General features: G+C 38.8%; 2 protein-coding genes and 1 long non-coding RNA gene across 4 annotated transcripts; 1 reads left to right on the forward strand and 2 right to left on the reverse strand.

Moving 5' to 3' along the window:
- Positions 1–263: 263 nt before the first annotated feature.
- Positions 264–9,271, reverse strand: plp1a (proteolipid protein 1a). The gene is made up of 7 exons (XM_026940761.3): positions 9,113–9,271; positions 6,187–6,373; positions 5,759–5,915; positions 5,329–5,497; positions 3,320–3,393; positions 3,105–3,170; positions 264–1,824 (listed from the first exon to the last, which is right to left on the reverse strand). The coding sequence occupies exons 1-7, from the start codon at positions 9,114–9,116 to the stop codon at positions 1,744–1,746; spliced, it is 738 nt and encodes a 245-aa protein (XP_026796562.1). The 5' UTR covers positions 9,117–9,271; the 3' UTR covers positions 264–1,743.
- Positions 9,220–15,057, forward strand: LOC128318583 (uncharacterized). The gene is made up of 3 exons (XR_008301988.1): positions 9,220–9,338; positions 13,702–13,903; positions 14,819–15,057. It is a non-coding gene; the product is annotated as an uncharacterized LOC128318583 (long non-coding RNA).
- Positions 15,058–21,063: 6,006 nt separating this feature from the next.
- Positions 21,064–27,091, reverse strand: pcdh20 (protocadherin 20). 2 transcript variants are annotated; one of them, XM_026940705.3, is made up of 2 exons: positions 26,976–27,066; positions 21,064–26,010 (listed from the first exon to the last, which is right to left on the reverse strand). In XM_026940705.3, the coding sequence occupies exons 1-2, from the start codon at positions 26,997–26,999 to the stop codon at positions 23,521–23,523; spliced, it is 2,514 nt and encodes an 837-aa protein (XP_026796506.3). In that variant the 5' UTR covers positions 27,000–27,066; the 3' UTR covers positions 21,064–23,520. The 2 variants fall into 2 exon arrangements, with proteins under 2 accessions (XP_026796506.3, XP_026796504.3); XM_026940703.3 differs by having other exon boundaries at positions 21,066–26,013; positions 26,976–27,091.
- Positions 27,092–27,178: the final 87 nt, after the last annotated feature.

Raw genomic sequence — 27,178 nt, forward strand, 5'->3', positions numbered from 1 at the left:
TGCATCACTAGGTTTGGGGGCATAAGGAGAACTGATACTGCCACTGTGGCGTTTCCATATCCTGCTGAACAGCGCGTCGCTCTTCTCCGCTTTCAATCTGTATCGCTTGTGTCTTAGCAGAACCTGCCACTTGGCCAGGTGCAGAGGACAGTGAATCTGTCGAAGAGACAAAGAAACTCTCCACATCCTCTACACAAACCCTGAGGGATCTACAAAGACCTCTTACTGAAGCCTCTTTCTCACAGAGAACGATACGCCTCATCTGAGTTCCTTTATTTATTACCAAAATCTGTCCCCTCCTCCCCCAAAAAAAGCACTTGCCATATGACTCAAACACTTCTAACAAATATTGCTAGTAGCATGAAACAACAATTTGATGCATAAAAGTGTAAATAAGGATTAGTAAAAAAAAATAATAAAATCTATCTAAAATAATGGAGCGTTACACAATAACTACTATTTTTCTCCTGATTGTTACAGGGATGAACACAAATGCAGCTGTTTTTCAGATGGACAAGCAGAAATGTGCATTTGAGATGAACACTAGGGGGAGACGGAGCACCCATTGTCCTTCTAAGAAATCATCATTTTTAAATAGCAGAAATGATCACCAAATGACTTTCAAAATTGAAAAAAAATCTGATGCAAGACAGTCATTAGAGGCACCACGGCACCACAAATGTTAGACTAAAATACTCAGGAAACATCAGGTTGGTTTCTGCCTCTTTCTGTACAATGCAAGTTCATGCCCAGGCTGTCCTCTGCTTGACTGAAGGATTTTTGAAGACTATTTGCCCATAATTTAAGCTTTGTATTCATCCAAGCTGATGGGTCTGATGGATGGACGTCCACCCCCTAGTTTCAAATCAATGTTCGTCTCAAAGCCGGGCGCGACTCTATTATTCTCTGGACTGTGAGAAAAAAGTGCTGAGGTCACAGCAAGTCAGTCCATATTGGCAAGTCTGGACACCATGGTGAACAGATGTGAAAGGTGATCACCATAGTAACATGCTAGTCCATCCCAAGTCAAAAAAAAAAGGAAAAAAAAAAAAAAAGCAAAACAAGCGCTGGATGACTTATTAAATCAGTTATTTCTGTTAATTAAAACAAAATATAATCAAATGTAAAAATAGAAAATAAACTAAATTGGCTATTCGACTACAGAGTAACACTAGACAACATCCATGTTGGATGGGATTGAAGAAAAACTAACATCCCATAGCTTGTAAGGGATGTAGGCACTTTGTATAGAACACACAAAAATGCTATTTTCAAATCACAAATATAAACAGCAAAAGATATTAAAACAATAAGGAAAAAAAATGAAGATTACACAAATCCTCTACCAAACATCATCAGTATCAAACACCATGCAACCCTGTGCTTCCTGTCCAACTGAGTCGTTTGTCCATCAGGGAAGAAAAGGCACTATTAAGACAGCATGTCTGAAAATTGTGGCACAATATCACACAATGAAGCAGTGTTACAATCAATGGTCATCAAATAGTTTGTTGTCCTGCCTCCAGAACAAAAATGTTTACTAGCCTCCATGGTTCAGATTTACATCATTACCTGCTGGACAAAAACTCAGTTGGCCTGCAATAAAGTGTTTCAGTCAGACAGAAAGAAAGTCTTAAAGAGAAACAGAGGTGTAGAACAGGTAGGTGAAGAAATTTCTTCTGTCCTTCCATACGGTGCACAGTGGACAGAAACAGCATGGATTGCAGGAAAGGACAGAGAGCTTTAACACCGTGCACCTAAGCCTTTCCTCCCCAGATAACGCAGAACAGCGAAATTATAGGTAGTGGAGACAGTGTATGTGAGCTACAGAGAGAAAAGGAGAGAGGAAACACAACCAAACAGGAGTGACAGTGAGTGTCAGGTTTATCATCATAAGAAAAGCAAAATATAAACAAAAAGGATATATAACAGTATCACTGCCCTTATTTATGTTCCAACAACAAGCAATAGTTAAAATAGGACTACAAAAATACTGAATATTGTAAATAAAATACACTTAAGTTACCAGTAAAACAGGACATAACTACACTGTTTAATACCACAGCCAATTCTCAAATCAGATTGGTTAAAAGATGTTGATTAATTTTCTACAACAGTAGTACTGAAAGTAGTCCTGGCTGTAATTCAGTCACAGGTTTATATTAATACACTCATTTTAATATGTTATTGTTTTTATAGTAACAAATCATTCACAAGGACTTGGATGGTGGATGCTGCACATAATCTAAGGCTAATAAAAAACAGATTAACAACGTATTATTTAACAAAGGAAAAAAAAGTTTTATCACTGGCATGGTGAAGCTTTCTATAAGGAGATATTTATTTAACATTTATAGGAGGAGTAGCACTTTGTAGCGGATAGTACGAAGTTTGTGCTTTCTGGTTTCTCTGTAACATGATAACCTGCATTTTTTTTGTCTTATAAACTCCAAGAAAGAATGAAAAAAAAAAAAAAAAAAAGAGGCTGGTTCGTTTATAGCTTCTATAATGTAAGTGATAACAGGAACTAACTTGTTTCACAGATGTTCCGCAATAATAAATGTAACTATAAATTGATAAAAAAAAGTATGACATTCATTAATAATTTGAAACTGTAGGAATTTGAAACTTAGGAATGTGCTGGTATTGGAAAATGATCAACTTAGGGGGCAGTAAGAGTAACTCTGCTTCATGTTGGGCTGCGTCACACCACCCCGTCATTTCTTGCGTCACACCACCCCTGTGTCACACCACCCCGACATTTCTTCCTTACATATCCAACGCCTGGTTGTGCAAAAGCATAAATGCCCTGTTGTGGTTTTCACGCCCATGCTGGCACTAATGAGAAACTTGTGTGCAGAAAAGTCACATGCAGACACATCATACAGTCATGACATTCTCACACTGCTGAGAACTATACCAAAATCCTGGAAGAAAAATACACAAAACCGCTGTGCTGTTTCGAGACTGAGCAGACGCAGCTGAGCTCATAACTAATGGAGGATTTGAATTCTTCTACACCTACAGCTGCGTTACACCATCACTGGGACACACGACTAATTGTTTGCAGCATTTCAGTCCCCAGTTTTGGCCTTGTTACTCACCAGAGCCAATAACGTAATCCCGGCTCCAGCGAAGGCAGCAATGTAGAGGTCGTAGGTCAAGAAAAACTGTGAAACAGAAAAATAGGATTCACCAAGTCAGAGCTGCAAGTGCTAACGTTTGATGTCAGATCTATCTCTGGCAAGCCGTTGAGGCCGATCCTCTGAGGATTCACTATGAAAAATAGAATCACAATTTGCCTGCAGGCATCACTTACCTCCCTTGTTTTGCATACATTGGACAAGGTCATTCCACAAGCTTTTCCTGGCACTGTGTTCCATGGAAGTAAACCTGGAGACATAAAAAGCTCTTCTTATGTAAAGCGATACATATGCCAATAAAAATAACATGGCCACTCGATATATCAAAGCATCTGAAACTACAGCTACAAGCAGATACCATCGTTTTTTTTTTTTTTTTATCAGCGCCTAAATAAAAATTGTATGGTCCTCACCAACTTTTATGAACAAATAGCCTCAGGTGACAACAACAACAACAAAAAAACACAACAGATATCAATATGTAGTCTTTTTTTTCCCCCAAAAAGTAAACCAACATTCAGAAACCAGGTGGGGAAAAAAATACCCTACAATTCAGTAACATGTAGAACCACCTTTAGCAACAATCACTTGAAGTAAACATTTTCTGTAGGAGTTAATCAGTCTCTCACATCATTCTGGAGAAATTTTGGCCCACTCTTCTTTACAACATTACTTCAGTTCATAGATGTTTGAGGGCATTTGTTTATGCACAGCTCTCTTAAGATCCTGCCACAGCATCTCATTGGGGTTGAGGTCTGGACTTTGACTTGGCCATTCCAACACCTTGAATTTTACTTCATTAGCCATTCAGATGATGAGTTGCATGACTCAATTTTGACCCATCTTAAACTGGTATAAGCTGGTATAAGTTCATCATTGTCTCAATGACTGCAGGTTTCCTATGTCCTTTGGCTGCAAAACAAGCCCAAATTATCACCTCTTGACCACCATGCTTGACAGTTGGTATGGGGTGTTTGTGGTGATATGCTGCGTTTGGTTTTCGCCAAACAGGGTGCTGTGCACGATGACCAAACTTCTCCACCTTGGTCTCATCAGTCCAAAGGATATTGTTCCAGAACTTTTGTTGTTTGCTCAAATGCAATTCTGCAACCCAAAGTCATGCTCATATTCTTTTTGGAGAGAAGGGGCTTTTTCCTAGTCACCCTTCCATGAAAGCTGTACTTGTTCAGTCTTTTTCTGATTGTGCTGTCATGAACATAAAGATTTAATGTGCTTTCAGAGGTCTGCAGGCCACATGATGTAGCACTTGCGTTTTTCTTTATATCTCTGAGCATTAAACGGTCTGACCTTGGACCGAATTTGCTGGGACACCCCTTCCTGGGAATATTGGCAACTGACTTGAAGGCTCTCCATTTGTAAACAATCCTTTTCACAGTAGAATGGTAAATTTCAAATTGTTTGGAGATGGCCTTATAACCCTTCCCAGATTGATGAGCATCAGCAATTGCTTCTCTGCAGTCATGGCTGATGTCCTTTCTTCTTGGCATGATGTAGACACACACCTGAGTGCTCCAGAACACCGAACTGCCAAAAATTCTGCTTTTATAGAGGTAGTCACACTCCTTAATGATCAACTAATCTTGTGCATTTCATTAGTAACACCTGGCTGCTAATTACTCTCCTAATGATTGTGGAAGTAGGAAGGGTGTACTTATTTTTCCCCACATGGTTTCTGAGTGTTGGTTTAGTTTTTTTGGGAAAAAAAGACTACATATTGAAATCTGCTGTGTTTTTTTTTGTTGTTGTCACCTGAGATTATTTGTTAGTGTATAGAAGTTACTGAGGACCACACAATTTTAAAATAAAAACATAGAATTGAAGGAGGGTGTACTTTCTTTTTCCCATGACTGTATCCCATGTACAGCCCATTTGCTGAACTCCAATAAAGATGAATGAGTTGTTTTTGAACAGCTTCTCAAATATTTGGAACTAGGTTTAGAAGTCGACACAACAGTCCCTCTATCATGCGTGCGCACAAACACACACACACACACACACACCATATCCTAATAATCAGCTAATTTCACACATATTATGGCAGCAACCAAAAGACAACCTTGGAATTTTAATCAGCATTACAAGGGGCCAAATCAAATCCCGGGGCTGTCAGGAGGCAAAACAAGTGTGATAAAGATATTAAAAGCTTCAAGAGTGAGTTCATTACCAAACTGTCTGGCATCCATGCACAGCTGGTTAATGCTTGAGGGTGTCTCAGAGAGAAAGTCGATGGTACGACAAGTCGCAGCCATGTTGTAGAAGAAGTAGACAGGAAGTGCAGAGAAGGCAAACACCAGCAACCAGATGATGGCCAGGAAATACGTGATCACAATGAACTGTGAAAAAAATCAGTACACGAGTGATTTTGATGTCCTTTCTCTCTCTCTCTCTCTCACACACACACACACACACACACTCTGTAATGTGACTGTTTCAGGTGCTTCCTGTCAAGTTGAGTTATTGTAGACAGAAAAAAGGCAATTTCAAGCCAGAAATGGCTCTGGAAAGGACATAATCCAAATAAACTGTAAAAAAAAAAACTAACATTCTTTATAGACATCCTTTATAGAAAAAACACACATACACACAATCCTCACCGTCGTACTGAGACAGCGGCCACACGCAGTGCTCCTGAACTCGCCAAAAGTCTGCTTTGCCACGCTGGTTGTGTAAAAGCCTTCAGCCAGCAGTGCAATGCAGTAGAGAAAGAAAAAGCTGGCCAGGCCATAGATAATGTACTGGAAATACTCAATACTGAAAGAGACACAGAGTGAGAGAGAGAAAGAGAGAAAGAGAGAGAGAGATTGAAATGTTCATCCTATGTATTATCATGGATGAAGACAAAGTATATGCATCAAGGGTCTCTAGAGTTCTAGTAATGGACCAATTTTGGTCTTCCACAGCAGAACGAATATCATTATGGGTTACTCTCAGATCCTTGTTATAATGGGTCCATTTAGGTTAGAAGAGGACATTTCACATGAGCACTTTCCATTACATGGAAAGTGAATTACATGGCATTTACAGGTAGGCTAGAGTGATGTAGTCCTGCAGGTTGCGGGCAAAGTAGGTCTCGATAAGCCTCTCGGTTTCCGTGAGCGCCTGGTGCCCACAGCCACAGAACAGCGCAATGCCAGAGAAGCAGAGGAGAGTTGCCACCACGGATGTGTAGGGCACTCCTCCCAGACACCGCATGCAGCACTCGTAACAACCTACAACACACAAAAACATATGCTTTCAATCTCCCCATCAAATTGTTGGTCTTTCTATATTACTGTTACCAAAGCTCGCTTGCTTTCCTGAGCTTTCATGATCTCCCCACTCCCCTTCCTAAGCTAGCAAACTACCTCAAGCTTCACTGCCATTTTTATTAGATGCTTATTAGTGGAGTAACTTTCTCTTTAAAAGGTATTTACCAGATTCACTCTACATTACACAAAGTGAAAGCAGAAAGCAGTTTTTTGTTACAGAAATGATAACCAGCAGATAATTACAATGATTATATTTCTCAAATGTGATTGATTATAAGGTGTTGATTAATTTTTAATCACATGTTTATGTTAAAGTGGTTGTTCTAATTTTCATTTCTATATTATAACTCATTCCCAGGGATTTGTATGGCAGACACACTAAATAATCTAAACAAAATAATAATAAACAGATTTTAAAATTCCATGATGTTATTTAATAAAGAAAAACATTTAAAACATTTGATATTGTGAAGCCTTCGCTAAAGAGATGTTTATTTAACATTTACGGAAGGAGTCTCCAGTGTCAGCACTTTGTAACAGTAACACAAAACAACTTGTCTCAAGGACACTCCACAACATTAAATGTAATGTTAAAATGTTATGGTTGAGAAAATAATGTTTTGTTCAATAATAAAAAAAAAAAAAAAAATTGTTGGCAAATTGCTGTGGTGCAAGAGGAGTAAAATATTTTAGGATGTGTTGTTAGTGAAAAATACTTTAGCATGGTAACGGTCACAACACATCACATCATATCACCCTGTCAGTGATAACTTTCCTATAGCAGCACTGCTATCATGTTTTATTCCATGCCTATCTCAAATACAAAGATTAAGTACTAGAATCCTGAAATCCATGTTCAGATCCATCCCCGACAATAGATATCATACGTAAAAAGGGTTTTAAAAAAAATAAAAATCCTCACTCAGCTCGGTCTGTTCTTATACAGACATGTTTGCTCGATACAAGTATTATATTGTTCCTTGTCCACCAGTGACTCTCCAGTGGTGACACCAATCACAATGGTTTGAAAATAGTACAAATTAATACAGAGATACTATTCATAATATTTTCAATGAATGAATATGCATCCTGTAATTGGAACACTGAGGCATTCACTTGCACCAGCTGGGTCCATAAAACTTCTTATCTAATAGGCCACAAGCAGTCAGGGATTTTTCTTGGTGTAATGTGTGCTGGATTGTGAATATTGGGGTGCACCACAGCCCACAGAGTGTGAGAAAAAAGGGAGGACCAAGGCACCAAGGCAGAGTGGCTCCTTTTGTGGTTCCATTGACAATGCTCTTTGTCTCAGAGCAGCTCGGGGGCACAAGGGCAAGCAATGTTGACGCAAACAAAAGGCCACAGCCACCTCGGCCACAAACAGATCTACTTTTGAAAGCTAGCATCGACAGGCGGGGAAGGGAGGGGAGGTGACGGCTTGTGACTGCGTGTGCAGAAAGGGTGCTGGGGGAAGTGCTGGTAGATCCTTCCCATGATGCAAAATAAAATAAAAAAAAGTTACTTGCACTGATGATGGCCTGGGTGGGACGGGAGGTCCATGGCAGGGTTTAGATTTAGCTTGAGGATACCCACAAGTGAAAAATTCAGTTGCTCAATTTTATAAAATGGGAGATTTTTTCATCAGTCCAGAGTTTTGTTGTCATGGAATTCTTTCAGCTAAAATAAAAACTTCTCAGAGTCTTGGGGTCTTGATTCCAAAAAAAAAAAAAAAAAAAAAAAAAAAAGACTTTTATTGTAAAAAGCAGAGTTAGTCTGCAGAGTAACTGATGAATCTGATCTCAACACAGTCTTTTATACATTTTCAAATGCATCTCTCTCTAGGCAGAGTTTTCTCTTTACACAAACAACTAGTATCTGTTGGCTGTCCGCCACCATTATTTCTCAGTTTTAATGGTGGCGGAAGACCTAATCTCCACGGCCTTGGTACCTCCGTTCACTCCATGTTTTTCAGACACTGAGACCCTCCAGATATTGACACCCACCTGTACTTTGCACAGTTAGTTACTGAACTTTAAATGACCTTATACACGAATACAGCATTGCATACTTATGGTTACACATGGGATTATCTTGATTATGATTATACTGATATTCCATAATGTTTGCCTTTCCATTCATTCAGCTGTAAAACCTCAGCAACTTGTATTTTTACAGACAAATATAAATTTAACAGGAGGCTATTCTTGGAAACGAGAAAATCAGTGTTTGGGAAGGCAGCATCAGGGAGCTCTTTGTCAAGATGTTAACGTTACAATTACAGTGAAACTAAAACTACCACAATAAAAAGTGGATTAACTTTGAAGACTGAAGCCTGCCAAGAGGAACACAAAACCTATCTGAGGCAATTTATTCCAGCATTCATTTAACACTGATGCAAACTGATTTAAAAATGTGTTTGGCTTCTCACTTCATGTGTTGCATTCAGTTAACTCAGTTCAGACCACAACAAAGTTACATACAACAGGTTGATGAAAAAAATTTAACACACACACACACACACATTATATATATATATATATATATATATATATATATATATATATATATATATATATATATATAATGGTGTGTGTGTGTATATATGTACATATATTTAAATAATGCTTTTCTCAAAAGATGAGAATCAGAATTAATGAAGGAAAAAAAGTAAAAATAATGATAATAATGATAAAAACTCACCCATTACTGAAGAAAGCAAGTGTTCTGAGTGCTAGGATGATATGAAGAACAGAGCAGCAGCTCACTGCTTATTAAAGGCCAGCTTCTGCTGTGTGTCTCAGACAAAGCACAGAGACCCAGAGGCACAGAAGCACAGAAGCACAGAGGACAGCGGCTGGGATTCGCTTTTCAATGAAGTGCACTAGAATGGAAGCCTTCAAGCCCAAGCAGAATGAATGAGGAGGAGGTCAGGGCTTTCTGTTCTCTCAGAAATTTACTCCAACCACTCAGGACAAGAGACATGAATTTGCATCGCATTAGCGGCTTTTCTTTTTGTCCCCCTTTCTGGAAATAATATTTGTTAACAAAGCGGCTTAATAAAAGAAATTTTAGCAACCAAAACGAAAAGGCTTTAGAACATTACATGACATTATATGACATTATATATTATAGTTAGAAGCTAATTTCAAAGGAGAATTTGTTTGGGATGTGTTACATGGAAGCCTTCGCCATTGCAGGCTGAAGAATATCCAGCTCTGCCATCTGTTTTCAGGGGAAAGTAGCTCGTGTGAAAAGTCGCCGGATGACGTCACGGACGTCATAATTTGCATAATGATCGACTCGAGTTTTATCAGAATAGTGTGCCAAAACCCGGAAATGAGTTGGCATTTTAGCACTTCCGGTTCCATAGTCAGTTTTTTTTTAACAGTTAATTTTTTTTCCATAGTTTTTTTTTTTTTTTGGGTTTTTGGTTAAATGCCTGAAATAAGGTCTGTGCTCAAGATATTTTCACATTTTATTCTAAGACATAAAATCATTAACACCCCACTCAAGTCAAGTCAAGTGGAGTTTGTCATTTCAACCATATACAGCCAGTTAGTACATAGTGACACGAAACACCGTTCCTCCTGGACCAAGGTGCTGCATAAGACAAACACAGAACAGCACAGAACTACAGGGGACTACATACATTTATACATAAAGTGTACAAGTGCAAACGTGCAAACAGCACAAGACAGTACAATGACTACTGAGAGACAACGGGCACAGTAAGTCCCAGTGCAGCGCCGACCAGTACACAGTTCTATTAGAAAGTGAATCCAGTGACAATAGTGCAAAAAAAAAAAAAAAGTACAATATAAGTTGCTGAAATAGGTGTAAACATAAGAAGTAGCAGCCTAGTAGAGAGTATAAGATATGTACAGTATAATAAATATTTGTAGCAGCATAATGTAATGTGGGGATGTGCAAAAAAATTGCAAAGAGGATGGAGGATGTACAGTTGTGTGTGTGTGTGTGTGTGTGTGTGTTCTTTCAGTCCAGTTTCTGAGTATTGAGGAGTCTGATGACTTGGGGGAAGAAACTGTTGCACAGTCTGGCCTTGAGCGCCCGAATGCTTCGGTACCGCTTGCCAGATGGCAGGAGGGTGAAGAGTGTGTGAGAGGGGTGTGTGGGGCCTTGTGATTTTTTTTAAGCTTTTACGTGTCTTGAAAAAGGCGGTTGCTAACAAGTGGCTAAATGGGACTACAGAGGTTGTCGGGGACATTAAAAGTCATCATGCTGAAAAGGAAAACTCATCTACTACATGTATAAACAAACAGAATTTTCTGAAATGCAACATGGACACATTCCCAAAAAAGCTGGGGGCAGATTCATCCACAAAAAGAGCCCAGTGGATCCTTATAAATGAATAAAGAGTGGAAGAGTTGTCGGAAGTTTAGTGGTGGTGACGCTGAAGTCATGTGAACGTGGTGTAGTTCGTTTATAGCCTAACTTTAGCTTTTTACTTCTGATTGTATTTAGGCTTCAAAATTCATTCATTTCACGTTGTGTTCACTTGTGAAGATTATCTTGATGAACAAAACGTGTAAGTAGCATAAACTTTTGTTGGTCACAGAACTTATTTTCTCCAATAATCCAAAAGCCAATGGAAAAATCCTATTGCTTTTTGTCAAGGGAATCAAGGTGATGCTAACTTCCTGATTCGTTCTAAAACACTGATTCGTTCACGAATGAAACATCACTACACTACAGGAATCCTGCAGGATTTCCATTTTTCTGCAGGATGTTTGCTGGTATCCTGCAGGAATAATGAAATCCTGCAGGACACATTGACAAACTGTGCAGGACATTCCTACAGGTTTTGGAATAGAGCCTTCACTACAATAGAAACATGCAGGAATGTCCAGCACACATGCTGCACAAGGGAAAAATCCTGCAGGATTTTATAATTTCACACCTCCTGCAGAAATAAAACAATGTTCCCAAGTACTTAATCTATCCTGCAGGACAACGTCTTATTTCCTGTAAATGAAAAAAGAAACATTCTGTATGTTATGATTCCTACAGGATAGGCTATTTATTGTCTGGAAAACATAACACTGTGCGATAGTTTCTGTAGTTTTATTCCTATCCTCTTTATTGGATTTTTAATCATAGCAATTTTTATTAGATTATCCAGATATAAATTCAATATAAAATAAAATTTCAATATAACATGGACCCAAATTGAGTTGCAAAATGCAAGTACATTTCAAATGAAACTATTTTTTATACACTGGCTTTTGGGAGCAATGAAAATGATGGCTCTTTGCAAACAAACAAACAAACTGCATAAAAAAAATATGGACAAATAAAAAAAGTGTACCATTACTTTAGACCATTTCAGAATTATGTTGCTTTTGTTGCTTTCAAGTGGAATTTCATCCAATATATGGCATAAGAGATATGAGTCTGCATACTAAAATAGGCTTTTATCCATATCATTAAATCCAACAATTAACTTTTAATCCAACTCCCAACTCTTTGGATGAATGCAAAAAAAAAAAAAAAAAAGACCTGGTAGGTCCTTGAGGTAGACGTATGAATGATTGAATGTATGCCTGTGCATTTGATAAGTTCATCTGAATCTATCCCTCTTTCTTTTAAAATGCTTGTTGCTGTTCCCTGTTTCTCTATCTTTGGTGACGTTATAACTTGTTGTTTTTATTTACCTCAATGAAGGCATGTCCCTCTCTTTGACCATTCCCTAAATCTACAAATGATCGTATTAATCCTACAGACCCATGTGTGATTTGAACTGCATGGCTGATTCTTCTAGTCAGAGATTTTCCAGCTTTTGGATGAACTCGCTTGCCATGAACCACAGCCCTTGAATAAAAACTGAAAGTCAGACCTGACTCTTGAAGGAGATAAGAGTCTCTTGGGGTTGGCTGGTGTATGTGTGGGCATCCAAGAAATATCACGTTGTATCAACTGATACACTTTGTTGCTATCTTGTCGCCTCGCAACATTTTGTCAATAAAGTTTTTGCTTTGTTTTGTCTGTTCATCATTGAAGACAATAGCAGTGAGACGTGGAACGTGTTGGTAAAGGTTAAACATATTAACAATTTGTTCTGGTACAGTTTGTGTGCTATGACAAAAATCTACATCCTGAAAATTACTTTGCAGTTGATTTGAAATAGGTAGCTTGATAAAGACCCAGATTTGATCAAGTTTGATATGTCCCCTGCGGTACCATCACAATGGGTGGATATTTCATTACCGGAAAAAATATTGGCATGATGGACAAATATACTGGACTTCAAATGTGTCCCAGTGAAAGGATTTCATGAACTTGTTTAAGCTATCTGGAATGCCACTGGTTGAAGCAGGACAGTGGAGCTTGATAAGATCTAACAAGTCACTCAAAGCCACTTTGGATGTTGCATGTCTGAGGCTATAGGCGAGTATACATAGTAAGGATTCTTCATTAATGATTTTAGCATTTGGGTATATTTTTTCCTCACTGGCACACCACTCCTCTCTCTCCCCTGCTTCCCTTACAAACTACACTGTTGTTTCTGAGAAACTAGAAAGTGGATATTGCATTAATTATGGACATGCAGGCACATGAGGAAAATAGTGTGTACTTAAAAAGAAGCATGCTGTTAAGAAGATAAACTAGCTGAAGAGTATTCTCACATGAATCTCTGGAAAGGTCTCATAAGCTGTGCTGAAAACCTTAACTTCCTCATCAGCAGAAAAGCTTTCCTATGAGAAATGGTGCATATATTTCGCATTATATTAACAGTTGTGGGAACATGACCAGAGCAAAAGGAAGGAGACACTGCTTGCAATCAATAGAAAAGATTTATTGACTCCAAAACTTGCATTCACCAACAAAACAAAACAAAACCCCATTAAACAGGGACACCAGCTCTGAGAGATACCTCTCCAGAACTGCCTTCAAACAGACAAAATGCACCCTTTCTATCTCAGGGCTCAAATCAACTCACCTACATAGGGGAATGGAAATCATATATACATAAATAAATACAAAAATAAACTTAACAGTTGACACTAGAATTCAAAATAAATTTTAACATCAATATTACCAAAAAAAAAAAAACCAACAACCCAGAAATAATAAAGCAATACATTGTCATAAACTATATTCAGAATAAACACATATAGCGTTGAAGTACAAATGGTATGTAAAGGTGTATCTCACATTTTATGCATGCATATACTGTTTTTATTTATTTCCTTGTATGTGTGCATGTTTTAGTCAATGTTACATGCTTTTAATTTTAGTGTCCTAAACCTTTTTTTTCTTGATGGATACAGGGCCTAGGAATTAGTCCTGCTGCCCCGGCATCTTGTGGACCGGGTAGTACATTGTGTTCTGCTATGGTAAAAGATCTGGCGGTGGCAGTGTTCGAGAGGGAGACTTTGGCCACTCATGGGCTGTCTGGAAGGGCTGGCAAGGCTAATAAAGGCACTACGGCAAAGCCAGCTCTTCACCAAGACAAAGTATTGTCGATCTTGAGTAAAATGTCCTTCTTGTCTTTTTGCACAAACATTGGGTTCCAGTTAGAGTGGAAAAATGGTACTGATTCATAAATGGAGTTACATTTACAGACACAGTACAGAAAAAGTTCCCAGATGTTCCAAAAAAAAGGTTTATCAGGGCAGCACTCAGGAAAAATTAAATGACAAACATAAGTTATGAGCAAGGTGATTAATTTATATTTGATAAATTTTACCATATAGCACAAACATCAACAGATGTTTTCCTTTCTTTTTAATCAGAATGCATCTTTCATGTATGTATGTATCATACCTTTTAATGTTCCATAGTCAAACATGATTTGTTCTTCACAATGATAAAATGGTTCTGCCTGTTCTCTGTACACACACACACTCTCTCTCTCTCTCTCTCTCTCTCTCTCTCTCTCTGCCAAAAAGAGTCATTTCATTTTTTTTTTGCTAAACATTTTGACACTCTTTAGACTTTAAAAGAAAATAACATCTATTTGTTATTGAAAATTGTCTCATACTATAAATCTACTACTTCTACTATTTATATATTGTCTTCTGTGTATTATTTGACACTTATCTTTCACTACGAGGTAAGCATGCTAGACAGATAGTTAACGAAGCTCTGTAGCTTTGTCTATACAACTCCGTGTTCTGTAAGGTGTCTTTGACTAGGTATTAGTCTTTCCAGTACCACACTATCAACAGAGATTGTGATATTACTTACAGTAATTGTATTCTCATCTCAAACTTGCCCTGCACAGTTGTCAGGTATTGCAGCATTGTTATTGTTTCTTACCTTTTTTTTATTCTGTTTTTTTTTTTTTTTTTGTGAATGCGACATAATTTCAATAAATAAAATAATTCATTTATGAAAGTATGTTGCTTTTGTTGTGACATTATTTCCCTTGTATGCATCCTGCAGGAAACAAACACTCGTCATGTCCTGAAGAATTTCCGATCTATCTTGCACAATCGTCCTGCAGGGAGTGTGTGTTTTTAAATAGAGCTGCAGGACAGAATTCCTGGAGGATATAATTCCATATAATTATTTCCTTCATAGAGTTCCTGCAGGTATTTCTACAGGAAAATGAGCTGAAAAACCTATAGGATAACTGCCCAATATTACTGCAGGATTCCTGTAGGGTTTTTTTTTTTTTTTTTTTTTTTTTTGGGTAAGGGTCCATGTTTACAAATTACTATGTCTGTGTGCTTGATAGAATTTGAAGTGAAGCAATGTTAGTGACTATTAGGGAAGTCATGTAAAGACTTGTTTTTATGACTTGTAAATGTAGTCAAGAAGTGTGTTGAAGAATAAAGAAATGCATAGGTGGAACAAGCAAAGGTGGTTGGTTGTTGGGAACAGTGCTGATCCACAGTGATGGCTTTTGGGGATATTAGATGGGACTGCAACAATCTAATACACTGGCCAAAGGTTTGGAAACACCTGACCATCACACCTATATGTAGATCTTCCTCAAACTGCTGCCAAAAAGTTGGATGCACACAATTGTATAGAATGTCTTTGTATGCTGCATTACAATTTCCCTTCACTGGAGCTAAGGAGCCCAAACTTGTTCCAGCATGACGATGCTGCTGTGCACAAAGCGAGCTCCATAAAGACATGGTGTGCCAAGGTTGGTGTGCCAAGGTTGGTGTTGAACAATCTGAGTGACTGCACAGAGCCTTGACCTCAACCCCACTGAACACCTTTGGGATAAATTGGAATGCCGAATGCACCTCAAGACTTCTCGCCCAGCCTCAGTGCTTGACCTCACTAATGCTCTTGTGGCTGAATGGACAAATCCCCACAGCCGTGCTCCAAATTCTAGTGGAAAGCCTTCCCAGAAGATTGGAGGTTATTATGGCAGCAAAAAGGACTAAATCTGGAATGGGATGTTCGAAAAGCACATGTGAGTGTGATGGTTAGGTGTCCACAAATCTTTGGCCAAATAGTGTATCTATATCTCGACAATGAACCCTAGGGTTGAGCAATGCATATCACAAGTTTTCATTAATGGCATTATAAAAAGCTCGGATCTGTCGTTTATTGTAATTTGTAGTTTGATAGACTCAGCATATACTGTCCAATCAACTTTTAGTTTTTTCCTGAAGTGGGCTGGAAAATAGTTCCAACGCATATGAAATCTAGGGGACGTTTCAGTCTGTGTAATTACCTGACATGACTGTCACTGATTAGCTGTTTAAATCTACTGTGCTAGGCTTGTTAGGGTTGACTAGACTTAGCCCCTGTGACATTTCCTACCATTCTGTGTACTTATCTTATGACCTTTGGTGATGCTGTTGTGCTCGGTTCCACAAAAGTCTAAATAATCTGCTTTAAGACATTTGTTAACAGCAAATAATCTGAAACAGTTATGATCAGTGATTGTGCATTTGGAACACAGGTTCTCACAAGTGCAATTCAGTCTGTCTTTACACACTGGTGGTGAATTAGCAAAACTTACTCTCTCAACTTGTATACTCAGCAGCTATGATGTCAGCTGGAGAGCCATATTGAATGCAGGACAGTCAAAAACAATTCTAATTAAGTCCAATTAATGATGATGACTACGGTCAGGCTTATGTTTGTATTAGATAAGACATTTAAATAAAAAATACCCTAAAAACTACAAAAAATAATGATGTGATGCACCATACTGAAAGAAAAATCCAGCTTGGTCATATCAGCTACCAGCTGCCAAAACACATGCTGGTCAAGCTGGTAGACCATCTTTGCCAGCTGGTACAATCAAAACCGTTTCTGAATTATGCCTACTAATGCTACATCACAGACAAGTTGTTTTAAAGAAAATACCACAACTGTAAGGCAATTAGAAAATCTCAAACATTTATTGATAATTTAGTTATGGAATAAGGAATAATGACTTACCAGTTGGCAAAGATAGTCTCCACCATATTCACCAACTCATCCTGGGTTTTGGCAGCTGGTAGCTTATGAAATTATACCTTTTTGCAGATGTAATCAAGAGCTTCAGTTAATGTTCATATCAAGCATCAGAATGAAGAAAAATTGTGATCTCTGTGACTTTAAGCATGGCATGGTTGTTGGTGCCAGATGGGCTGGTTTGAGTATTTCAGAAACTGTTTATCCTGGGATTTTCACACACAACAGTCTCTAGAATTTACACAGAATGGTGTGAAAAACAACATTGAGTGAGCGACTGTTCTGTGGGTGTAAATGCCTTTTTGATAAGAGAGGTCTGAGGAAAATGGCCAGATTGGTTCAGGTTGCCAGGAAGAATATAGTAACTCATATAATCACTCTTTACAACTGTGGTGAGCAGAAAAGCATCTCAGCATGCACATAACATCAAATCTTGAGGTGGCTGGACTACAGCAGCAGAAGACCACATCAGGTTCCATTCCTGTCAGCCAAGAACAAGAATCTGAGGCTATCATGGGCACAGGCTCACTCAAACTGGACAGTTGAAGACTGGAAAAAAGACCAGGTGATTTTTTTTTCTTCTAATCTTCAACTATCCAGTTTCAGTGAGTCTGTGGTCTTGGTTAGCCTGTTACTCAGTGTTTATTTTTCGCAGCATTCTGTGGAAACTCTAGTTCAACTTCTCACCTTCCTGGTATAATACATGCTGGTTAGATTTTTGCACCCGACCCGAGTCTGACCCGAGTTGCTATCCGCTGTCTGTCTGAGCTGAGTTGGGTCGGTGACAACAGATCTTAGTCCTGATAGACTCTTTGCTGGCACTTGAGTTGTTTCTTTTTCATTCTAAGACCTACCACAGTAGAATTTTTGTGAGTAATTATGTAATTTTAGCATTTAAACTCATAAACACAGAATCTTTAAAATACGACAGTCACATGAAGCATGTTTGTTTAAATAAAAATAATGTTGCTTTTAAAAAAAAAAAAAAATCTGAAGACCTTCTATCTCTAATCAATGCCTATAATGTTTATTCCATGTGAGATAATAGCAGTTGGTTATAATCATGTTTATTATTCATAATCATATCTCATGTCTCATTTTGTACATTTAATATAAATTGAATGAAAAAAACTGGTATTATTGTGTTGGGAATTAAAGAATAGGACTCTCAGTAGGAATGCGTTATGTACGTATGTAGTCACAAAGTGAGCATAACTTTACTATTTTGCCCGTCCTAACCACCAGGGGCAGTGAATATGCCTGGATAAACTAGGCCATAATGTCATGAGAAAGTGACCCAACTTAGGACTAACTGGAAAGGTGTTCAGAGATGACTGCCACACTTAAGCCACTGGGAAGGGTGATGTTTTACAGGAGTAGAACTTGGAGAAGGTGCATGTTGACACCCAGGTCACAGCAGTGAAGAGTTCCTGGAATGGTGGCATGCCTCTAAGTGTAAGCCTCATACTGTATCTTGTATAACTCAACCCATCCACTATTGCAGTTTCTGAAACCCATCTTTATGGGAATAATGTGATAGCAGACAAGGGCACCTCAAGGTAGCATGCTGCCTCTAATATCTAGTGTGTTTTTTGGACAGAAGGAGGTCATGGTCTAATAACTCCTGGACCTGTGTGACAGCCTATAACACTAGAGGCCACCTCTACTCTCTGCTTGGTTAGAATGAAAACCTGCAGTCACACCAGCCCTTGGCAGATAAGATTTTACACCCCTGGGTTAGGTATTTGATTGAGCATTAGCTGTAGTTCTGTTAAGGCAGATTTAATTCTTGCCTGCATCACATTTGCTGCTGCTGCTGCTGCTGCCAGGCTGCACTCTTGTATTGTGTTCTGATCATCAGAAAGCTCTGATGCCAGGTTATCAGCACTCTCCACCAGAGTGGGCTCATTATTCACGTTCAGAGAGTCAGAAGTAGAAAACTGAATCTGAAATGGCCCGCTACTCCCCCCTAAAGTGCAATATACTATATATCCTAGTCCACTGCCATTTTTGGATTAACCACACTAGTTAGCTTCAAACTTTTCATCCAGTTACATGCCACACTCACATCTCAACAACTACCCTGTTACATCCACACTGAAAATATAATTGTGTAATTTGTAGTTGCCTAAATCCAAATTGTTCCAGCATGACAATGCTTCTGTGCACAAAATAAGATCCATAAAGACATACTTTACCAAAGCTGGAATGAAATAACTTGAGTGGCCTGCACAGAGTTCTGACCTCAACCCCACTGAACAATTTTGGGATGAACTGGAATGCTGACTGCTCCTCAGACCTTCTCACCCAACATCATTGACTGACCTCCCTAATACTTTTGTGGCTGAATGGACAAATCCCTATAGCCATGCTCCAAAAGCTAGTGGAAAGCCTTCCCAGAAGAGTGGAGGTTATAACAGCAAGGGGGGTGGGGGGTTGGTTGGGTGGTGGTTGGGGGGATAAATCTGGAATGGGATGTTGAACAAGCACATATGAGTGTTATGGTCAGGTGTCCATGATAAAGAAAACTTTTTTTTTTTTTTAAACTTTTGAGATGAGCATGGCAAAAGGCCATACAAGGTCTTAAGTTAAAAAAAAAAAAAAAAAAAAAAAAGCAACAAAAAAAAGTGTCTGAACTGCTGCTTCATTTAAAAAAAAAAATGCTCTCTCTATTTTACATTGCTTTGGATAAATGTTTCCAGCAAAAATAATAAATGTAAATGTAAAAATACATGTATATGTATTTTTGTACTGCTTGTCTACAAAGCTGTTCATGATTCATATGCCATGTTGATAGACAATTTCATTGTCATGCTATTGTGTGCTCTCAATGTCACAGACTACTGTTTTCAAATAATACCAGACCTAAATGTATGTTACAATATATACTGTACAATGGATTTGTCATGTTGTTTGTTACAGACAACTCAGTTTGTAGTTTCTGAGACATTCTAACACCTCCTTTAATTCCAAATCTTGTATTTGTTATGGAAATGTTTGAGCTGGCATTTGGCATCTTGTCACTATACATGTAGCCACAGTAACTGAGTATGTTTGTAACTACTAATTTTATGATAAGAGTTGTTCATTTGGAATAAACATACTCAACAGGGACTTGACAGATAAACAGCAGGTTGCAGTCTGCCTTACTTTTGCAAAAGACTGTAAATGATCTGCAATTCTTAATATGAATTATCACAAGAGATACTGCAATGGAATTATGTCCAAAAGAACACCATTCTTTTTGTGAGATATAGATGGGTGGCAATTTAAAGGAAAAAAAGCAGTTACTTTTTGTGCTTTGTGGGTGTTTTGCTGATATGGTTTGAGTCCATTTTGTCCCCTTAAAGCAGGAGTTCCCTAATTAGGTGGGAGCACTTGATTTACAAATGGGGTCACAAAGAAAAATTCGCGATCTCCTCTTTTTTAATCATTTATTTTACAAATTATTATTATAATTAAAAAACAAACAAAAACAAAAACCTCTCATGTAGCCTTCAAATCTCCTGAAAGGTCTGTTTTCCATGCCAGTCTCCTGGATTTTCTAGATTAATAAATATTTTTGGATATAAGATCATAGTTTTAGATTTCAGCTCATGACTACAATCATGAAGACAGTGGAGAGCTTTAGAGGAACTTGCCAGTGTGTTTAATGTTTAATGAAATCGCTAAACATTTTACTTAGAAACTTGACAGACAGGGATGTTTTGGCTCTGATGTACCATCTAGTGAATGTCACATTTAATCCTTCAGGTGTACATAAAATACGCAGGTGAGTGTGGGAATAATTCCATTTGCGTCGCTGCTACTTCTGCACATGCATATAAAGTCATGCTTCAAGTATAAACCCGGCTCCTCTGCTTTACGTTGAGCCGTGTCACACCACCCAGTGTGGATTACTTTCCTTTCGACATGCCCGTGTCGTTTTTTTTTATGTATCGTTTGAATGCTGGATGTGACAGCACCCTTTCGAACACACCTCCTGACTTTTTGAAAAGCTGCGTTAATAAATGCAGGTTCACCTTTCCAACCAGAATATTAATTTGCTTTTGAGTCACTTGTGTTACACGTATGCTACTCTCATGCTAAAACATTCAAATGTTACAGTAGTTTTAAATTACAAATCTGGAATTTTAAAAAAAAAAAAAGGTGGTCAAGGCTTGGGGTCATAGAAAAAACTTTTTCATTTGCCCAAAAAGTTTGGGAAACCCTGTTTTATACAAAGTTATTCTGACTAATCATTATCCTGTGGGAGTGGTTTCTTCCAGGATGACTCCACCCATATTCACAGGGCACAAGGGCTCAGTGAATGGTTTGATGAGGATTAAAAATGATGTAAATCATATTCTATGGCCTTCACAGTCACCAAATCTCAATCCAGTTGGCACCTGTGGAAGATTTTTGACTGAAGTGTTAGTGCGGGTTTTTCATGCTCCAAAGTGTTTATTAGGAAAATGCCTCCAGCAAAGTTCCAGAGAATCAATGCCAAGGCGCACTGAAGCGGTTCTGATGGCTTATGGTGGCCCAACAACTTTTTAAGGCACTTGGTTTTCCCTTTAATTTGTCACCTGCCTGGAGCTGTATCATAAGGTAAAAGTAGACACTGAGACACTTTGCTTGAGGGCTCAGACTTTCATAGATGTGGAAAAGACTTTCAGTAGTGTCCTCTGCTGAAAATGAAATTTAGTCCATTTAAATCGCCAGTAGTCAGTCCATCCTAGCCTATAAAATCATATAAATTCTCCAGCTGTTCAGAGTGGTTCCATATCAGGAAAACAGAGCAATATAGAAAATAAAAAAACACAGACTCCTAAACACAGAAGAACAAAAAAGGTTGAAACCTGGGAAACAAATGGAAAATAACTCTGAGTAGCACACAGAAACTATGGCAAAACCTTGCAATGAAAGCAAAAGAGCAAATTTTGTTGCTTGCTTGTTTATTATTTTTGTTATGTTTATGCATAAATGAAGATATGGTATGTGTTTTCTTTGTATAACCTTTAGTTTAATCTATTTGCTTTGGCAATAATGTGATTTCTAACATTTATGCCAATAAAGCACTGTTGAACTGAACTGAACAGAGAGACAGAGAGAGACAGAGAGAGAGAGAGAGAAAAGGTGTGGCAGAAGTCAGTTGAGTGTGAGTGTTGTAATGTCTGGGCTAGATTAGGATTAGGATGAGGAGTGGTTGCTCCTGGAGTGGGAGGTGATCCAGTTGTGACATGAGCAGAGGTGTGGGCGATAACTTAGGAAGATGGAACCCAGGCCACTGCAGAAACCTGTCATACAATATGTTACTGATACAAACATTTAATGAAGTTGCAGGAGTTTTCAGAGATGTTTGCCAGATTAAAAAAAGCAACAAAAAATTTGTGAATTAAAACCCACTAAACCCTATATTTAATAGTTGATCCTGCACTCTCACACATTATATCTTCATATCTCATGAAAAGAAAGACATCAGTGATTACATACAATGTACCTGTCTACCTGTCACAATTTTTTAAACCACACTAAATGGTCAGGGCAGAATAGTTCTGCTGCCTAACATAATATTCTTTGTATGTTAGGAACACTTTTTGTTATGCACTGTTGAATGTATGATAAGCAAAGATGCAATCAGTATACTGAATTGATGTAACTTGCTTTCACACCACTACCCCTGCAATACCAGGAATGCAGTCTTGAACTGCACATAGGTTCATGTGCATAGTTGGGTTAAAAATGTCTACTTATATCCACTGGCTTACTATTTAGCAATCCTGAAAGAGAGCAAGCTTATGAAAGTTTAAGGTAATAGCATGTCTGTAGATATGCATACCGAACATATCCCAATTCAATGGCCTTTCAACATGCGGTGAGAGAGGAGATCAAATGACAAGGAACACAGTGACTTGAGACGAAGCTTCATTTCTCAGCATCCCCCAGTCTTCTCCAAAGCAGCACCTTTTTTAAAGAGAAACATTAGACCCCTTTGTGGCTGCAAATACCTGAGACTTCCATCAATTATTTTTGGGAATTTGAGAGAGTTCTAATCAGGCATTAGAGGATTAGCAAATTCGCTGTCTGACTGGTCTCTTAGCCGATAGCATTCAGCCCTCACAGGTGCCTACACCATGGAAGACTGCTCCTGTAATCACTGGTTAATCCTGGTTATTGTTTGTGTTAATAATTATCCTCTGAATTTTTTTTTTTTTTTTTTGCACTAGACCAATTGATTTACCCCATGGAACCAAGTACTGAACAGTACTATCCTTTTTGGATCTTTTAGACTTAAAATTTAAACAATTCTGGGAACAAAATGCTCTAACATCTGTTTGTGTCAAAATTCATTCATTCATTCATTCAAGCATCAGTTGCATTCACAAGCCTGGTTGTTTCTGATAATGTCATTGACAGCTGTTTAAAATCTGAAGAGATGCTGCATGTTAGAAAAAAACATTTTTTAAAACCATATTTTCACTGTTTTAATGACAGATAATAACTAACTAGGCTGTTGTGGTTTGTTGGTAGAGTTCCTGGTAGATACATTCCTGTATGTCTGGGTATGTTTACTTTCACCTTTACTTGAATGTATTTGAGATTTTCAATTTACAATACGGACCATGTAAAAATATAATACAGTGCATTAACATGAAAATATGTTGTGTATCATTATTAAATTGACAATGTCTTATTTATAATACAACATTGTAACAATAAAGGAAAACATATGTCCTTTAATTTAAATGTTTCAGTTCATGTTCTTTTGTGTGATCTCTCTTACGTGTTCTTTTTCGCGTCAAGTTTTTTTGTTTCATGCAAATTATGACAGTGCCCAGAAACATACATACTGAGAACACCATCATACCCAGACCACAGAGCAGTAGGAGCCAAGGCAGTTCTGTACAACTCTCTGTCAGGTTATAAGGTTTTGGTGGCAGAGGGGGCTCTGAGGCTGCGGGGAAATATGGGGGAACAGTGGTCAGGTGGCACTGCTTGGAAATCTCATTGACCAGTACATTAACCCACACAGTGGCCTGAAGAGGTGCAGGCTTCCCTCTATCACTGACTCTGATTAAGAGGTGGTGCATACCGTAGTCTCTGCCCACAAGCTGCTGCACCAGCGTGATGTTCCCTGAGTGTGGATCGATCTGAAATGGGCTGGGATTGATTGGCTCCCTGGCTATAATGTGGTAAGTAATATCTGAATTCATGCCCGAGTCACGGTCAATAGCATAAATTTTGGTGATGATGCTGCCAGCCCTGGTGTTGGGGGGTATGGTCAGGCAGGAGAGGTTGCTGCTCGGCAGGAGCACCTGGGGCTGGTTATCATTTACATCCTCCACAAAAACAGTTACAGATGCAGTGGAGGAGCGTTGAGGACTGCCGCCATCTATAGCCAGCAGGAGCAGCTCATAATGCTCATGCTTCTCCCGGTCCACCTCACCTGTACAGCGAAGTGCCGACTGGGACAGGTCCATGGCGAAGGGAACATGCTTGTCTAGTACTTGTACATCCACCACTTTTCCATTATCCCCTTCATCTGCATCCACAATTCCAATCTTTCCAACCTGGGCTAAGTGTGGAGTACCTTCAGAGATGAAGAAGATGAAGCGTGGTGTGACAAAGGTTGGCTGGTTATCATTCTGATCGAGGACCTTTATCGACACTGAGGAAAAGGCCTCTAATGGAGGAGAGCCATTGTCCCTGGCCAGCACTGTGAGAATGTATTCTCCCTGTTGCTCTCTGTCCAACAGTTTTAAAACAGACACTACACCTGTCACTTCATCAATACTAAAGATAGCAGGGGTATTATGAATCAGCCTGTATGACACTTTGCCATAGAGCTCGCTATCTGCATCACTTGCAATGACTTGTACTAAAGGAATGCCAGGCTTATTGTTCTCCTCTATCTCCACCTGATAGGAAGTCTTCTCAAACTGTGGGGTATTATCATTCACATCTTCAACCACCACTTTTATCTCTTTCCTTGCATGCACACGCTTGCCTTGGGCTTCACTTATAACAACAGTAACAAGATATTTGCTACACAGCTCAAAATCTAGTGGTTTTGAGGTTGAAAGTAGATAGTTGCCTGCTTGTGCTTTCAAAGTGAATGCTGAGCTGTCTTCCTCTAACGACAGAACTCTTTGGACACTTGAGATGTCTCTCAGCTCCAAAAGAGCCAAGAGAGTTGGTGGCTCATTCTCCCGTAATATTATAGTCTGGTTTCTATACTGTGCCACATACTTGATCTCGACAGCCGGCTCTGGACTCAACACTGGCTGCAGATATACAGTTACCTGAGTTTGCTCAACAGGGCAAGGTGGGCTATTTGCAACCACTTTTAACACATGTTCCTCCAGGCTGTCTAACCTCATATCCATAGCTATACTGATCCTGCCTGTGTTTCTGTCCAAGTGGAAAAGTTCCTTGGCCCGATCTGAGATCTGGACACTGAAGGAGTAAGTGATCTGACTGTTGCTGCCCAGGTCTGGGTCTATGGCTTGAACCTGGGCCACTGTTGTTCCCCGGGTCGCTCCTCCTGGCACCGAAACAGTGTGAGGGTTATCAGGGCTGAACTGCGGGCACTGATCGTCTACATCTAGCACCGCAACAACAAAAGACACCATAGCACTCAGAGGCACAGAGCCACTGTCCACAGCAGCAAGAACCATGCAGTGCTCGTTTTGAGTTTCACGGTCCAGCTCTCTTTCAACAATCAGCTCAAGGGCAGAACTGTCCTGTGCCACACTGAAGAATCCTTCAGCGCCTTCTAAATGATACCTTATCTCTGCATTGCTGCCTATGTCTTTGTCCAGAGCCTTGTCGTCCAGCAGCACCCTTGTCCCGACACTTGCATCCTCTGGAATTCTTAAACGAATTTCATTTGTTTCAAAATAAGGAGCATTGTCATTTATATCCTCCACGATGATGGTTATCTTCATCAGTTCTTTTTCAGGGCCCACTAGGGCAACGGCTGAGATGGTACAGTACCCTCCATCCTGTGATGGACACAGGGTCTCCCGGTCAATCATCTGCTCTGTTGTGTACACATCCCCGGTTTCTTCATTAACTCTCAAATACGAACTCCCAAGCAGCTGGTATGGAGGAGAGTAGGCTGTGCTTAGGGTGCCTATCTTAATTCCTTCCGGTCGTTCCTCTAGTGTCGAAAGAGTCAGCAGAGTGTGGCATATGATCTGTCTGACAGATGCCATGAGAAGCACCTTCTAAAGAGAACCAGAGAAAGTGTTTAGCTGTCTGAAGTAAACAACACCCCACTTTCCATATGAAAGTTTAACAGTTATTCAAGGTTTAAAGGCACAGTTCTTAGGATAAAGAATGACAATATAACAGACAATCCTGTTCAGTTGTATGTTTTATTGATATCTGTAGATGTGATAGGAAATGCAAACTAGTACAAGTTACAGCTTCTCAAATTCACAAATTCTTGCCTGTAAATATACCAGTAAATGAGATTTGTTTAGGTTTTGTTGTCAGATATGCAAATAGTGTTAGAAAATTTTGTGACACTTACACTTGTGATTGATTTTAAAAAAAATCTACAGACACTTTCAGTACAGAAAAATTAATATGTAAATCTAAATCACTAGATTTTGCAGATGTTACACTATAGGTTTGCTAACCTGTCCCTCAGTGAAGCCAATATACAGTACATGTAAATATACACCTTGTCTTTCTACACTTACTGTACTAAACTTACATTATATACATAGTTTATGACTGATTTATGTAGATAAAAGAAACATCAAGAAGGAAAATCAAATTGTTTCCAACTACAGTTTTTGTGTAATTATATAAAAAGCAGAAGTATTACAATTATATTCAGTCTACCCTATCAACCCTATCAACCCTGTTAATTCATAGAGGGTTAGGGTTTTGGTGTGGCTCTGCATTTGAACAGCACATACTTTTTTTCCTTAATTCATTGTAAGATGTTAAAATCAACATTTTCATTTTGTAAGCCATTACACCCCTTACACAAGACTGCTTCATGCACAAACAACTTATCTAATCAAGCATGTTTGACAAGTGGGTCTGTCAGAAAGAAAGTCTGCAAGAAGCATAAAGGCATTTACTAGGACAGCCTGCAAATAACTTATTTGAAGCAAAAAAACACTTGGCTACTCATTTCCTAGAGAGAGAATAGACAGTGTGTGGGAAAACTCACCTGTAACAGACACGCCATGTTCATATTTCCGTGAGACGCAGGTGATCATGCTTCGTGTGGGTGCTAGCAGTGTGGAATGAAACTTGAGTGTGACTAGGATTTCTGAGGGAGGGAACTCTTAAAGTGCCAAATCTAAATGAAAGGAGCGCACTTTCATTTCAGAATAAAACCAGTTCTGTCAACACTCCTTTTCACAGAGTCTG

This window comes from Pangasianodon hypophthalmus, chromosome 7 (genome assembly GCF_027358585.1).
Source record: "Pangasianodon hypophthalmus isolate fPanHyp1 chromosome 7, fPanHyp1.pri, whole genome shotgun sequence".
NCBI lineage: Eukaryota > Metazoa > Chordata > Actinopteri > Siluriformes > Pangasiidae > Pangasianodon > Pangasianodon hypophthalmus.

Excerpts from the sequence above, each read along its gene's own strand:
- plp1a (XM_026940761.3), bottom strand. Across the intron at positions 5,498-5,758 it reads GCCGCTGTCTCAGTACGACG|TTCATTGTGATCACGTATTT; the intron begins GTGAGGATTGTG and ends TTTTTTTCACAG. Across the intron at positions 1,825-3,104 it reads GGATTACGTTATTGGCTCTG|CTCACATACACTGTCTCCAC; the intron begins GTGAGTAACAAG and ends TTCTCTCTGTAG.
- pcdh20 (XM_026940703.3), bottom strand. The coding sequence starts at position 26,999 with ATGAACATGGCGTGTCTGTTACAG. Across the intron at positions 26,014-26,975 it reads ACATGGCGTGTCTGTTACAG|AAGGTGCTTCTCATGGCATC; the intron begins GTGAGTTTTCCC and ends GGTTCTCTTTAG.